We start from the raw sequence: 16,277 nt of genomic DNA, 5'->3' as shown, positions 1-16,277 counted from the left end.
GCTCCAATCCAATTCTGGTTATACTGGGTTATACCAGTTTACATACGTATTTAGCTCCAGATGGAAAACTGGTCATTGTAGGCCATCACCGTTGTCCGCTGATTGTATTTATCTCTGGGTTAAAGTCCATTCGAGTTTCAAAACTTTTGAACTGTTGTAGCTGGACTCTCACCTCAATCGTTTCTCCAGCGTCGATCGACTCGTTTATGTTCAGGATGTCTTTGAGCCAGGTATAATTTCCCCGTCGAACGTTGTGTGCTTTCACTAATATTCAAGACTGTACGCACGGTTTAAAATATTAGTAGGGATAATTGCATCGTCATCAGATATTCCAAACTATTTTCCTTCATTTGTTCGTCTAATTGCAGGTGATTAGTAGGTCAGTGAGACAAGCAGCAGTCAGGTCCTTTTCTTCTCAAGCTGCAGTACCAAATGGCTACAATTTCCGTTAGTATTAAATTTTGACATTAATTACATTATATTTTAACAGTTTAGTATTATGAGTAATCCAATGGCAAAAATGTCAAGCTGCATATGCATTACTTTCTACGAAGAAAATAAAACTGTTCTGATTACTTAAATTCTGAGTACAGAATTAGTGCCGAAGCAATGTTGTTATATTTTTTGTTCAGAGCTTTCTGAGACGCAGCGAGAAATGCAGGAACTTGCCAGGAAGTTCACAAGAGAAGAAATAATTCCTGTAGCTGCGGAGCACGATAGAACTGGAAAATTCCCATGGGAAATTGTCAAGAAAGCCTGGGGTTTGGGACTCATGAACGGACACATTCCACAGCATTGCGGTATGTTCAAAATATCCTTGGCTAAGAATTTTCTTCCGATGATATGATATTTCGTGTATTTGAAGCTGGAGGCATCCAAATGAACGACAATTGAAGCAACATATACCACACAAGTTTTTTCAACCAATTTCTCTACAAATTTGATAACAAATCTATCGATTCGTATCGATTCTGACAAATACTGTTTGTACACAGTTCAAAGTTTTTCCAATACATCTGGCATAGTATAATCCCATTATTATTTCCATTCGGATAAACGTTCAGCGTTTCAACCATTTAATATATTGAATCTTGAACCTTTTGAACAACTGCTAATTCCAAATTGAAATAATTAGGATGGTAAGTTTGTTTTGAACTTTAACCCATAGTGATGTGCGATTATTTTATATCTCTGATAATTACACGTGCCCCAATCTGTTTTGCAGTAATATTTATCTAATCAGAATAGTAGTACACTGATCGCTCTGCAAGATATCTGTTAATCAATGATTTGTCATGCTAAAACAATAATATTTGAACAATAACAAGGTCAAGATATTTGAACCATATGTTTGATAATGTATCAGAAGATTAAGTATATTTTGATGTTGGTTTACCATGGATGGTTGAAAATTTTATTTAAAATGTGAGAATTCACACACTTGTTCAAGATCAGATACAAGTTTTTTTGTATGTGGTATAACGAAAGTTAAATTTCTTTTCGAATTCTAAAACTTGTGTTCGTTTAAATATCTGCATTCCTTTTTTTTTTTTGCAAAATATTCATCCAGACTACAATTAAACGGCATTTCTCAACATCAATTCCTGTGCTGTATCCTAACATATGCCAAAATACCGCAATGAATCGTTTTTACAACTATACGAAATTGTACATTACATAATAATAATTGCTGATAGTTTACCACAGTCAAATAAAACAGAAGATCAAAAGAAGTATCTACTTCATACTCAATTTTTAATTGGGAATGAGGAATCAACATGGAATCGTACAATTATACAACCAATTTGCTCTCTCTCAAAGCCAAATTAATACGGTCACTTTCAATTACAATTGAATCTTCAGGAGGAATGGGAATAGGTATTTTTGAGACGTGTCTGGTTGGTGAGGAATTCACATACGGATGTTCTGGTATAGCTGGTGGTCTTGGATCCACAGACTTAGGAGTAAGTTCCTGCCGGAGATGAAAAAGAATTCTTAAAAATTTGATCCAAGCTTATGGAGCAGTCAGCCCGTTTCATCCAGGCTCGTTAGTTCATCCTCTTTCAGCTTTTTGTGGATTTCCGATTGTTACCAAATTATATAAGTTGACATAGTTACTTTCTACAAAGTGTTAATTAATACTTACGACAGTTCTGCAGGCTTTCCGTGACGTTCAGTCCATCACATTATCATGGCGACTATACTTTTATGTCCTCAGTCATTTTATTATACTGAATCAATCTTATGTTTCAATGTTATGAATTCTTATGTTAACAAAACAAACAGAATACTATCGATAGGAAATTATGAGCATAGTACTTGTTGCTCATTGCATAGCAATAGATGGAACAATGTTGTAACATTGTATACAGTACTAATTTGACATTCAGGTGGTATTGGAATGAATACGTTTGATTCTTGTATGATTGGAGAGGAACTTGCATACGGATGCTCTGGTATTGCTAGTGGCATTGGATCCACAAAATTAGGAGTAAGTGGCATTTGTGAATGTAACATTCCATCGCAATTCATTGTTCTTGAGCTGATATATGGATTCATGCCGAAGGGAGTTGGACGTCATTCATCGTATCATTAATATCAGTGTTGATTTCTTGGTGGGTTATCTTACTTAGTAATTACATATTGTTCTACTTTACATTTGGAGGCTTGTATGGGAGCATCGAAGCGATATCAAATATTTTATGAATTACTTATTGACATGTGGGTCCAATAGATATATTAGGGAAAAAGCATTACCCGATAACGAGAAGTTTCGAGATTGAAACGAAAATCGTGCGATATGCCAAAATAGCCATGACATGTGATACATTAAATGGCTTTTGGTACATTCCAGGAGGATTAGAATGTGGTATTTTTGACGGTTGCATGGTGGCGGAAGAGCTTGCCTATGGCTGTACAGGGATAAAGACTGCAATGGAGGGATCAGGTCTCGGCGTAAGTTCATTCTGCTCGCGATCGAAAACTAATTTTTTTCTCTGTTGACTAACTTATGAATTAATTCTAAACATTAACATCCTTTCACCACGATCAACAATACTCTCATACTGATTTCCACAGTAAATTACAGTGCAGTCTTGAATGAGCAAATTTATATTTTTTAAACTTTATTGCCAAAATTTCACTCTATAGTATTTTCATCTTCTAATTTTAATAGTTTTTGCATATGAGGATCCGAAGTAGGGAAAGAAAATAAATGCTCTCTGTCTCTTCTGTTTTGTGTAAGAAATTGCTGCAGCTTAATTGAGAATGTCTATGCACCATCTATTATGTCCTTAAATCTGGTAATGAGGTTCATCTGTATATCAGTTTACTGAAGCACAACCTTTGCTTAGTCACATTAAAATTATTGCGCTTGTTGTTGCTGTTTTAAAGTACATTCCGTATTTCCTAAATATGTGTTAAAATTGATTTCATAGCAAATGCCTGTGATTATTGCTGGAACTAAAGAACAACAAAAGAAATACTTGGGAAGACTCATTGACGAACCACTTCTAGCGGTAAGTTACCCTTCTATTCAAGAACCAGAGTGTGTCATTCTTCTATGCATAGTATATACTAATTTACTAGTGTTTTAATACTCAACATAAGAAACTCATTAATGAAAAATTTTTTCATCTCTTAATTCGGTTGTTTTTTCAATCACATCACAATTTGAATACCAAGGTTCGTGCTACACATTTCATACAGAGTGGATCAAAGGTACTGAGACTTGTGAATAACCTTTGAACGCGTGTAGATATCGCGAGAAATTTGCTGGAAATCTGTGTGATTGAAGAATTTACTTTTTGTAAGGGTCGGCAATTGCCATATTCCACGAGTTCCAAGATATAACTTGAACTCTTCAGGCTATGATAGTAAGTGAATAAATTGATAATGATTCGTTCATGGCAGGCCTACTGTGTAACCGAACCTGGGGCTGGATCTGACGTAAGCGCCATTAAAACTCGAGCAGAGAAAAAAGGAAATGAATGGGTTATCAATGGCACTAAAATGTGGATAACAAATGGCGGTGTTGCCAATTGGTAATATTGAGGGTAGAAATTTACTCCTTAAATTTATCTACGTGTATTTACAATCTAGCAAGTACAATTTTAAGCACTTCGAAATTCAGTTCAGCCTAAAATAATTGAATGAATAGATTAATAGAATGAATTGTGACAAAAGGAATGGTGGTAAGAGAGTTGATATTCCTGAAAATCCATGACTTTGTTTATAACGGCATTTTTGATTTAATGTGAAGTTTAGCTTTTATAGCAAAATTAAAAGAACTCTAATCCTATTCAATTTTTCCATTTTCATAGGTACTTTGTTCTGGCTCGCACTAATCCAGACCCTAAAGCACCGACTAGTAAGGCATTTACTGGTTTCATCGTTGAGCGGGATACACCGGGTCTAACTCCTGGACGTAAAGTAAGTTTAATGATCGGATGACTTACTTGTTACCCCACGGTTAGAAAAGTAACTTTCAGGGATAAAACTTTCAGGAAATGAATATGGGGCAAAGAGCATCTGATACCCGCATGATCACATTTGAAGATGTACGTGTCCCACAGGAGAATGTCTTGCTCGGTGAGGGTCAAGGTTTCAAGATTGCAATGGGAGCTTTTGACAAAACTCGTCCTCCGGTAACTGTTTATTTTTTTTCCTCCAATAGAATTCTGTCGTGGAATTTCATATTCTTTGAAAACTATTTCATCGTTGCAAGGTTGCGTCTGGTGCAGTTGGACTGGCGCAAAGAGCACTGGACGAAGCTACCAAGTATGCTCTGGAACGAAAAACTTTCGGCAAACCCATTGCCGAACATCAGGCAGTAGCTTTCCTGTTGGCTGATATGGCGATTGGAATCGAAACAGCTCGGCTAGCTTGGATGAAAGCTGCTTGGGCTGTCGATAACGGCCAAAGGAACACCTTTCTAGCCAGTATTGCTAAATGTTATGCCGCAGACGTGGCTAATAAGTGCGCCACAGATGCAGTACAGGTTTGTCACAAGTCCAGAATTGCAATTGTATATTCGATAAGCATTGCGTAAAAAGTTTTTATTCATATCCATAAATACAAAATGGCAAGTTGAACGTAGAATTCAGTTTTTTACGTTTGATTTGAAACTACTTAGTGTTTAATCACCAATAGGTATAATCACCAAGTATCAACGTGTGATTCTTTACAGATATTTGGCGGCTGTGGTTTCAACACTGAATACCCTGTAGAGAAACTAATGAGAGACGCTAAGATTTATCAAATATACGAAGGTACAGCTCAAATTCAAAGAATGATTATATCACGTGCTTTATTGTCAGAGGCTCAACAAGGTGGTAAATGATCAAATCATATCAATCACATGTACAAATCATAATAATATCTCATTGCACCAATAATGCTGAGATAATTCTCAATGCATCATTGTTTCCGCCAATACAATTGTACATACAAAATTGCTTACAGAATTCATAATGCTAATGAAATAGCGTGTGTCTTAAATATGGGCGTTTAGTGAAATAAGGCTCACAAAAAATATATATTTTTTATTCTCTTTACTTGACTGAAGTTTACTTCTGAAGCGTAAATTATTCTCTACCTGTTTCCTAATCCATTTCAAATTGTAAATATATTCTCTCCTTATCTTTATCACTTTTCATTCATCAGTGTCGTAGACTGTATAATATACAATATTTAGGAGACATTAGATTTGACAACTTTAGCATCATCTATACGTATTTGTAAAATAATTTGCTTATTCCCGTAAAATTCTTCGTGATCCTGGAATTTGCATTTTGTATTTTATAGTCCATTTCTCCAAGGTTTCGCGGGGTGAATGATGAGTCATATCTCTAATGTTCACATGGGATTACAGTGGAGAGTTGTTTTCGAAAAATAACTCGAAATTTATTCCGGACATTTTATTTTTTGCTTCATATGAAATTATTAATGTGAACGCAGTTGAAAATGTTCATAGAGTTCATTGAATACCCTGGAACGCCAGCAACGGTTACGTTTTAAACATATACGCGACAAGACGAGAAAGAAACAGAGCAAAACAAGGTGAAAAACGAAATCATTCGAACGACGCGCGTATGTTTGTAATGTACGTGTGCGAATGTGTAATCAGCCCGGCGAGATTAGAAAGTGAGACGAGCGAAAACGAAAGTAATCTGTTTAGAATATCCGCGCGACGTCGCGTCGCACGTTAGTCAGGTTGATTTTCGCGGTCATAAAAGTTGTAGGTGGCGCCTCGGCGATGAATTCTAACGTGCTAGTCAAGTGCGCCGCTTATTAATGAAATGCGTATTAGATCGTATTATCTTCGGTTCTGTTGTTGATTTATCAACGTTTATCCACCGTTCGAATTAACGATATAATAAATGTGAAAAACGGGCATTGAAGCATCGTCAATAAACGAGCAATAATATTGTGACATCTGACCTACTTAATGCCTTTCATCATTGTTCCCGAGAGGAAAAAAAAACCACCTATCCGCGGTGGAATAAATGATCAACGAAATCATTGGTCGGGTTATAATAAACCGATGTATCTGATCGTTTCGATACACTAGGTCGGTACGAGGGGTAGGTGTAAACGCATGGGGTTAAAGTAACCGTATTAAATCAAAGAGAGAAACAAAAAGAAAGGAAAAAAAAAACGAAGAGGTAGGTAATTCGGTTACATAGGACCGTCGGCTGTCAGTCCCTCTTAACGAGGCTACGACCAGTCGCGAACGCTCGCTTGACTAGCGAGTCTCCGTCTCTGAATGCAAAGTGTAAGTGAAGTGGCCTACAGACCTACATTTATCTAACGTTCGATTTTTTTTACCCGCGTAGGGATTAATAATTCGAAGGGTTGGGGTCGTCATGTCGGCGTGATAATAGATGTCCCGATAGCGTACGGTGTTCGCGCAGCTTCTCGAAAAGGGCGTCGGGCATTAACGGCGTGGTGTAGGTGTTGTGCGCGGCAGAAGAGACGGGCGCAAGAGACAGACACAGAGAGTACATACATACATAACTAGAATGCACGAGGGCCGAATGGCAGCAGCAACGACCGACGGAGGGGGTCCGGGTAGCCCACCGGCGGCCGCTCTGTCCGAGGCCTCCTCGGTCACCCTGGCCCCTGCAACCTCTGCCCCTGTCCCTGTCTCAACCTCGGTATCAGCCCCTGCCCCGGTCCTTGAAACGGGACCACCGCAGCCCCAACAGGTACAAACTGAAACTGCAACGCATCACCCACCTACACTAGCCTCGCAGGGCAGCGCTGCCGTGCCAGCCGCCACCGTCGAAGCCACAGGTATGAGCCTATTAAAACACGAGTGACAAAAAAACAAAAACGAACCGATAAGCCAGCCGTACTGTACATACTATACTAACTCGGGGATAACCGACTGCTACTACTACTACTACAGGTGGCGGTGGTAATCCTCTTTGTCAAACCTTATACGAGTTCGTTTGTTTCTTTGTTTCGATGTTCTTTTGTCTATGGTCAAAAATTCTCTAACCCATAACCCCCGACGTTTCTGTCGGCTATTACACGCCTCCCCGCCTCTCCTCCCTCGCCCCCCCCCCCCCCCCCCCCGGCACACTCTACGTACCTGCCGCTCTCACACTTGTACGAAATGTGTTATTACAACCACCTACCTGTGCCGGTACAGTTGTATTGTGTTCGTACCTACGCGCTCGCTACGCTGGCATAACACGGTAGATGGTGTAAACCGTGGTCGGGGGTCCGTCGATCCCCCCCCTCCTACATTTCCTTCCCGCCGTTTCTGTTCCACGTTTACCCCATATAGGTATTTATTCCCATTCTCTCCTTCCTCCTCAACCATGAATGTTGCTGGTGTTGACATTGTTGCTGATAAGACCGACGCTGCGGAACTGTTGCTACCGTGTTAATTACTTCTACTTCTGCTGTTTTGCTGTTGCTGTCACGCTGCAGTGACACATCGGTCGTCGTCTCGACGACGACGACGACGACGACGAGAACGACGACGGGGTTACGCAACCGACGAAAGGAAGAGATCGGTCTCTCTGAAAAGAAAGGATATAAAAGCACGGCGAGTAGCGATGTGCCTGCGAAAGGGAAACACCTGGTTACACCGGGGCAGACAGACAGAGAGACGGAGAGAAAGAGAGAAAGAGAGAAAGAGAGAAAGAGAAAGATCATTCACTAAAGTTTCCAGCCTGTGGCTCGACCCACTACGTGTGTCGTCGTCACTCGATCGCTGCGCGCCGAGAAGAGAAAGAGAAAGAGAAATAGGAGGAGGCCAGGAGGCCAGGAGGACAGGAGGGCAGGGACGACGCATCGCGCCTGAAAACCGGCAACGTCGTGCCGTATCGTCGTCAGATCCAGCCGCGATGTAATACGACGTTCCACATGGTCTGTCTCTGCGATTCATTCGCACACTTACGACTGATACGCGACATGCGTAGGCATAAGTAAGTAAGTACAACGATACGCACGTGTGTACCTACCTGTATGCATAGGCGCGTACGATCGACACACGCGTGCCTGCCTGCGTAAACTTAGACATTACACTGCTGCCCCGGAGACACACGTTTCTTTATTCGCACGCAGAATTTGGGCCAGTGCGCGTGAGTTTGCAGCTCACACGCGTGCACGCGATGTCCGTGAATGACGCGTGCAGCGCGATCTTGCCCATACCTTGGTGTGTGTACGCCGTACGTCTACCACAGCTAATAATAATTCTCCCAATCCCCCAACACGCTGGTACATGTATGTTTATATGCTCAATATTGCGATGAAAATAACTCATTCTCTCTCGCGCAATCGTCGTGTCGTTATACGTGTAATACGTGTAATCGTTGCACAATTGCAGCAAGCCTGGTGTGTATTGTCTCAGGTTATTCTATTTCTCCAACGCTCTCTCAGCGCTAGCGCTGCAGGTAATTTCGAGTATGAAGCGAATCAACGGAACAATCGGTCCCGAGACGCTGCGTTATTTTTACGCAAATTAATTAACGAAGCTGAAGAGCTGGCAGCGAAACGCGTTAAACTTTTTGAAAATACGAAAATGCGGTTCAGTTTTAGCTTCATGATTCAATAAAAGTATTATCGGGGTATCAAGGTATTTGACAAAATTTTCATTTTCGAACTTCCACTACATGATTCGAATGAACGTTAGAACGTTTGCCCTGTTAATTTTGGCTGCTAGCTTTAGCCTCGTACGCAATTAATTAACGTGTATATAATTGATTTTACTTTCTCACTTAGCTCATTGCCGCGGACATGTTACAATGTACGTATTTGTTATATGATAGCGACGTTTGTTTAAGGGGATGCCACTGGTCAATATCGACGTTTACGTACATATCTTCAAATATCGAAGTCCACGTAAATCAAATGCGAAAAAGAACTGGACAACGCCTATTCTATACCAAATTCTGAACAAAAACGCCCCAATGCATTTTCATTTGACGCAGAAATAAAGAAATGGCACGTTATCTACGAAATCGTAACAGTAAATTCGTAGAATTCGTGCCATTTCTTTATTTCCGAGTCAAATAAAAATGTATTGTAATGTTTTTGTTAAGAATTTCTTGTAGAATCAGACTGTCAAGTCCTTTTTCGCATTAGAGGTACACGGACTTCGATATTTGGAGATATATACGTCAATGGCGAAATCCACCAAGGCACTCTTAATACCTTTCAAAAGGAAACCCTGCATTGTTAGAAAATCCCAGATACATTATTAGAGGCGCGATGCGAACCGCGATAAATTCAGGCTACGTATATAAATTACCGCTGAAAAATCTAAAAAAAAAGCTAGAACTTTGCAAAGAGGCTAATTGCTCACGTCGCGTATCTACGTCTGTGTAGGTATTGTATGAAATAAACGTGCAAATGTACGCAGTACGGCGCTCCGTTTGACCATTTTGTTCTCTTCTCCTCGTTATTGGCTGTAAAATGAACCATCCTTCTTGTAGAAATAATATGGTAACAAATATATGTGTCTACCTGTCAAACGTGTAGACATGTAACCGATTTTATGTTCACCATGCTGAAGTTTGTAACGTTATTGCAACGATGCATCCTTGGAAAAAGTTGTCATTTTGCAATTTTAAATTTACCTGATATTTAGCAAACCGTTAATACACGATCACAAACTCATATTGTCTAAATTCAAGTTTGTCAGTTATTTTGATAATAAGGTGCGATGTAGTAATTTTGTGTTTCAACGTTACTAACTTCAGCCTCGTTTATATTATCCGAATGAAATGCAGTAGCTATAATCGGTATCACGTCATCGATGAAACCGATAATTCGATCGTCTCTAGTCATCGCGAAAAGTGGAAGGAATGTATGAACTTATCGGCAGGATGGGTGAACTGCTGTAATGTAAAATAATAAGGAAAATATCAGTCACTTTTAACTCGAACTTACTTATCGTCGCACATCGACGGCATGTGGAATCATCGTGTAGGAACTGTGCGAATTGAAATCGGTGTGTCTGTTGTTACTCGCGTCTCCTCACTCCTCAGACATCGGCACTGCAGATGTGGCGAATAAAATCATTTCTTCAATTTATCTTACATTCACAATCAACGACGCGACGATCGGCGCATTAGCTTAAGTTGTAACAGGTTTCGCGCGTGGGTTTCGTCGGGATCAGTCTTATAGAGAAACACGACTCTGTACATACGTATATGGTAATGCATATCAATTGATGGAGGAAAAAGAGAGGCTCAAAGTTTATTCGTAAACATGCGAATTTATCCGCAACTCATCCTCACTTTTACATTATTTTGAAAATATTCTTGTAAACAGTGACTTGCTCGTATTCGTATTTTTGGCAGCCAATTAACGCACGAAAAATCGTTAAAAACTATACCCGATCACATTCGTACAGGTTGAAAAAATAACCGCAAAGGTTTCTAACGTCGGCTAATTTATATTAGTAATTTTAGTCGTGAAATCTGATCCGAATTCGCCGCTCTTCGAAAATCGATCGAACATCGAATTCCAGCACCAGACGTCACGGTGACTTTCTTTCCCGTACCGCGGGCTTTTTCAATGGGGCGAAAAATAGGAGAAGCAATTTTTTCACGGTTTGCTGCCCTTTTCGGCACGTGCCTGCCGCAGCGTTTAGGCGATGAAGGGAAAAGGGCGCAGTTAATCTTCGGCACAGACTTCCCGGCGTGTTTGTTGACGACGAGTCAATGCGCGTATCCGATTCTATTCTCATACCTCAGGCCTAGGTATGTCTCGTGTACCTGCACCTGCCTTGCACTTGTTACATTTCCGAAAGTAATTTAGCGACGCCCTAACTCGGGGCCCTGATCTCTGTGAGAGGCACCTTGCGACGTGCGAACGCCGTCATAAATCAAGATTAAAATCTCGCTTTCGTCGCAGCGCTTGTTTCAATGGTGTTACAAAGGTATACGGACACAGACACGCGCAAGACGCAGGCGAAAAACTGACGATATTTGCAAACAGTAAACGGTCACGGCATGGCGACAGGTATGAGGTACCAGAACCCACCGTGATCCTTTCTTCACCTTCATTACGGTTCGTACTTTCACCCAAGAAGGGTATCTTCTCTTCTCTTGTTCCCCCGTTATTTTGAAACTGACTGGGTCAATATTTACGTTGGCATTATCGCGTGCGATCAGCGTGTGCTTTTTCTCTTGTACTTAGAGATTCCATCGAATCGCAATACCTGTACATACATACGTCATCAAAAGTATTCACTATTCTGATCTTGCGCAATGTCTACGTTGTGTTTTACAACGATGCGTTCGTTCGTACGATCGAATAATGAAATTCACGAAATTTTACCGGCAAACATTGCTGAGCATTCTCTTACAGATTATTATTTGCATTGGTGTATGTTTATTGTTCGCATCCTTGGACGCACTTGCAGGTTCATTAAAATTAGGCACACCCGATCAGCGTCATTTGGTTATTTTAGATCGGCAGACTCATCTCGTCTACTAGCATAGACGCGTACCTATTACAACTATTAATTAACCGAGGTCGCTAGTTAGAGAGAAGCTAACCGGTTGTTCCAAAGTATAAATCGTGGTAACGATAACGTTGATGATTCGACAACCGATTTCAATCAAGGACCATTCCGATTATGGGAATGCACCGAATCAATCTTTTTACAACAGCCTTCGCAGTATGAACGGAACGTATGAGGAGGACGCACTTCGAACGGCGATTGCAATTGCAGACCTCTTTAATAACGTCTTGGAATTACGTGAAATTTGCGAAACTCTTGAAATTGCGACCTGAACAAACAAACGTATCGTCATATGCGTGATTAAAAATGAGGTTTTGTACACAGAAGCTATGATAACAGTGGAATCAAGTCCTACTATATGCAATTCAAACAAATGGATTTATTAGTACATTTGAACCCAGCAGAACCGTGAAGACGAAAATGCTTCGATTATTTTTTTATTTATTTTTTTTTTTTCACAGAGCACCGAATAATAACGATCTTGTTCTTAATTCATGTCTCGTCCAAGGTACTCCTGTAAATTTTTCCAATCACTTCGGGGCGGTTGAGTATAAAGATGGTGTTAAATTGCGACCAAATTACTCACTCGAAAAAAGTTGAAAACGAATTTTATCTTGCACTCCGCGATGTTGTCGAACAAGTTCTTGCAGATGTAAATAATCGAGCTCTTTCCACTTTGAAAATCCTTCAGTCCGTTCGCTTTTCCATATTGAAAAGAGTTCGTTTTTTTATTGACCCGATCGAACTTGATCGACCTTTTGATTTACCATTTACTTGAATATTTGAAAAATGGAATCGCGCGCGTTTTTTGGGTGCCTATAGTAGCACGCGATCGGTCGAATTTGAATGGTAAAATTCGGTAACCTTTGTCGGCACAAGGATGTTGCAACTGCAGTCGGAGAGGTCGCATTGTTGTCACACTTTCCCTTTTTCCGTGACCAAGTGCATGGCGCGAGCCCGCGGGTGAAGTAAGAGTTCGCCAGTGAGCGAACGAACGAATGGAACGGATGGACAGACGCCATTAAACCAGGTCAAAATCCACACGAAATTCATACCTGCACGCGGGGATCCGGGACGACGATGAGCCCAATTTGACAAAGGACCAAAGACGCCGGTCTTCCTTTTACTCCATTGGGTCCCGGTCCTTTTTTTGGCACGTGCCGAAAATCCCTACCCCCGTTAAAATCTCGTCATTTTCACGGGGTTGTTTGCCCGGGCGAGTCTCCGCAGGTGGTTCGAGTCCTCTTCGCGTTAAATCGGCACTTGCTCCATTCACCCTGACGATTCATTTCCAATGGATAGACCCAGGGTTCGGTTCTCGCAATTAGGCACACCTACCTCGGGCCCTGCAACAACGGTTTTGACAGTTCTCCCCTCGGTTATGGGTATCGCTTAAGAGGCAGCAACCCTCGACGTTGTTGGGCCAACTTTCTCACCGGGGGGGAGTAGGATCGACGATTTTACAACCTTTTGTGTATGCAGTGTTGTATTTATTGCTACGTAACGCGTGTACAATACCGAGTTAGCTGCGGCCCGGTAAATTTAAAGTCTCAATTTTACCCTCGTTGTAGTTCCAAAGGGAGGGGAGTGACCAGATTCTTGAATGACGATTAGGCTAGCAGTCAAAATCTGTGCAGTGAAATATTATTGACTGCAATTCTGTCATTTTTCACATCTAACAAAATTATATGACGATCGTATAGTTTAATTTTTTTTTTCTTTATTTTATCCGACGCACACTGTCCGATGGAATTATTTCGTATTTTTCTTATTGCTTTTGCTGTGGGCAATTTCTTTTTGGTTGAAAAAAAAAAATTCATTTTATACGATTACAGTTGAAATGAACTTGAAACAAAATTTTATTTTAATTTTATCTTAGATACGTGTTTATTGTGTAGATATTACTAGGTTATACCAAAAATTTAGTATTGTCTGTAAAAAAAAAAAAAAAAAAAAAGATTGTTTGCCAAACATTTGGTTACATTCAATGCTATCGGGTTTACAATATAATATAATTTACATTGTCACACGTCAAACCGAGTGTCCATTCATCAATATCGAATAATTATGTAGAAGTTTTAATTACGTGTTGTGCACTCGTGTCACGTATATTTATATATTTATATAATACACGTGTCTGTGTATAGTTGTTCTAGATCTGCTGTATACATATTTTTCTTTTTTTTTTTTTTCTTTTCTCACAGTTTATACTAAAAACCTTACCGTTACTTCATAAATTGTAATATAACACAAATATTTTGAGGAATATTTGAAAAATTTGCGAATATAGGTCGAAGTACCTAGATGATAAGGGAAATCGATACCAAGTTACGATGGAATCGATTAGGGTTGCGGCAGTATTTTCTCTTTTATTTTTTCTGCAATCCTTCTTACTCTTTATCGTTCCCTCTTTCCTTCCGTCTCCCTGCGTGCGTGCAGTTAAGATGAAACGTGTAGAATAAGAGAGAGAGAGAGAGAGAGAGAGAGAGAGAGAGGTACACAAAAGTGGTTGTAAAATGGCATAAAGGCACGAGGAGAAGGAGGTGGATGGAGGATGGTGGAAGAGGAGGAGGCACTGGTTGCCAACGAATTGGGTAACGTTGGCGATACCCCCGCGTTCCCCGCGTCTCTTCTCGTTGCCCCTCCGCTCAGCTCCGTCGTCTCCCACGCGTATACCTCAGTTATTGAATCGCTTGACCCACTTCGATAAACCCGCACTGGAATAACTCAATAATACACCACAAAGTTAACAATAATTATTATGCACGTACTTGACTGTTTCGACTCTGTCTATCCGTATATCTATCTATCTGCCCATCTAACCATTTGCCTATCTATCCGTCTATCTATCTATCTATCTATCTATCTATCTATCTATCTATCTATAAATATATATATATATCTATTTGTCTGTCTGTCTGTCTATCTATCTATCTATCTATCTATCTACCTATTTGTGTATCTACCTACCTATCCATCTAACTGTCTATCCATCTATCCCTCTCTTATTTATTCTAAAAACACGACAAGTGTTTGTATAATCCTTTATAGGTAGGCGCCTTATAACTACCCGAAGCCTAAACAGGGTGCAAGTTATAAATATCAATTTTATATCGGGTTGGCACAACGTTTGTCTGGCACATAATACATCATACACACGCATATAATATGTAATATGTATGGGGCATTCCATACGAAACCAACCAATTCGTGACCTTGACCATTTTTGATTTTGTTGAAAAAATTTAACACTCTTCAAGTGGCACGTTTACAAGTGTTGAAAAATATTTAGCTTGTGATATTCGTAAGTTGTGTTTTATTATTATTTTTTTTTTCATTATTCACAGCGTCTGAAGCAAGAAATCGCGTTTCCGTCTTGAAATAATAACGCAAGTAGAGTGATTTGATTGAAAATTATTCTTTTTCATTTTATTGAAGTGGTTTGTAGAATATATTTTTTTTTTTCTCTCTTCTATTGTATTAAACTTTTCTATACACTTTAACAATTCTTTTTAAGACCATGAGCTAGTTCTGAAGTCCTGAAGTTGCAATAACCGCCGTCAAATGAGTTTGCCTGCTTTAATCCGCTTGAGTAATTTCTTTTTTTTTTTTTTGTCAAGAATTCTTCAAATTCGCGTAAGAAATTGGCACGATTTTTTGTTTACATTCCTTTCTTCACGTTGTAAGTATTATAATTCATTTACATTGATTACTAATAAAATTATTCGTATTCTCGCTTCCCGTTTTCGCAGTACTTTCAAAATGTCTCAGACAATCCCAAAAATCGTGCTTCGTGAATGGTTTTTTTTTGTTTCTGAAGGATCGTCGGACATGTTCCGTTCTCCATTATTTTACACTCAACGATTTTCGGGGTTCCTGCGTCGATAATTCGCGCTTTTATATACTGCGTACGCATGTACATTCAAACATAAACGTGACATGCTTACCAAATAATATATAAATTATACACTCGGTTCGATGTTTTGTACAGAAAACAAACGGTAATTAATGGAAAATGAGTCGAGGAGAGGAAGGGGAATCATTTTTGAGCTGCAGTAATTAACATCATCGTTTGATACCGGGATTTCAAAATCACGCGTCCAGCCGAACACGAATCGTTGAAACTTATATTCCATGGTTGAAAAACGTTTACAATATACGATATTTACGTTCATATTATTTTCTACGAGGGAATATAAGACATTAAAAATATACCATTGTACCTATAATATGTATCATACATATAACACACGTAATACATAAAACGCAACACACACACGCGCGCATC

At 39.7% G+C, this 16,277-nt stretch overlaps 2 protein-coding genes across 6 annotated transcripts in view; both read left to right on the top strand.

The window, feature by feature from the left end:
• Positions 1-62: 62 nt before the first annotated feature.
• LOC124298670 (probable medium-chain specific acyl-CoA dehydrogenase, mitochondrial) lies at positions 63-5,555 on the top strand. Of its 4 annotated transcripts, none has more exons than XM_046750989.1 (10): positions 63-230; positions 369-447; positions 633-800; positions 2,391-2,491; positions 3,438-3,518; positions 3,913-4,043; positions 4,323-4,431; positions 4,506-4,646; positions 4,727-4,999; positions 5,189-5,555. In XM_046750989.1, exons 1-10 carry the CDS (start codon positions 207-209, stop codon positions 5,339-5,341), a joined length of 1,260 nt encoding a protein of 419 aa, XP_046606945.1. In that variant the 5' UTR covers positions 63-206; the 3' UTR covers positions 5,342-5,555. The 4 variants fall into 4 exon arrangements, with proteins under 4 accessions (XP_046606945.1, XP_046606944.1, XP_046606942.1 ...); XM_046750988.1 differs by lacking the exon at positions 2,391-2,491 and adding an exon at positions 1,864-1,964; XM_046750986.1 differs by lacking the exon at positions 2,391-2,491 and adding an exon at positions 2,855-2,955 and having other exon boundaries at positions 64-230.
• A 715-nt stretch (positions 5,556-6,270) lies between these two features.
• The window catches only part of LOC124298672 (early nodulin-like protein 2), a 75,322-nt gene continuing 65,315 nt past the window's right edge, over positions 6,271-16,277 (top strand). Inside the window, exons 1-2 of one of the 2 annotated variants that reach the window (XM_046750994.1) lie at positions 6,271-7,296; positions 7,942-8,544. In XM_046750994.1, the coding sequence (XP_046606950.1) occupies positions 7,023-7,296; positions 7,942-8,366 (699 nt within the window). In that variant the 5' untranslated portion in view covers positions 6,271-7,022 and the 3' untranslated portion in view covers positions 8,367-8,544. Of the gene's footprint in view, positions 7,297-7,941; positions 8,545-16,277 lie in introns of those variants that run through there. The other variant, XM_046750995.1, reaches the window with a different exon arrangement.

Source organism: Neodiprion virginianus, chromosome 2 (genome assembly GCF_021901495.1).
Source record: "Neodiprion virginianus isolate iyNeoVirg1 chromosome 2, iyNeoVirg1.1, whole genome shotgun sequence".
NCBI classification, from domain to species: Eukaryota; Metazoa; Arthropoda; class Insecta; order Hymenoptera; family Diprionidae; genus Neodiprion; species Neodiprion virginianus.
This window is presented reverse-complemented; position numbering and strand designations above follow the sequence as displayed.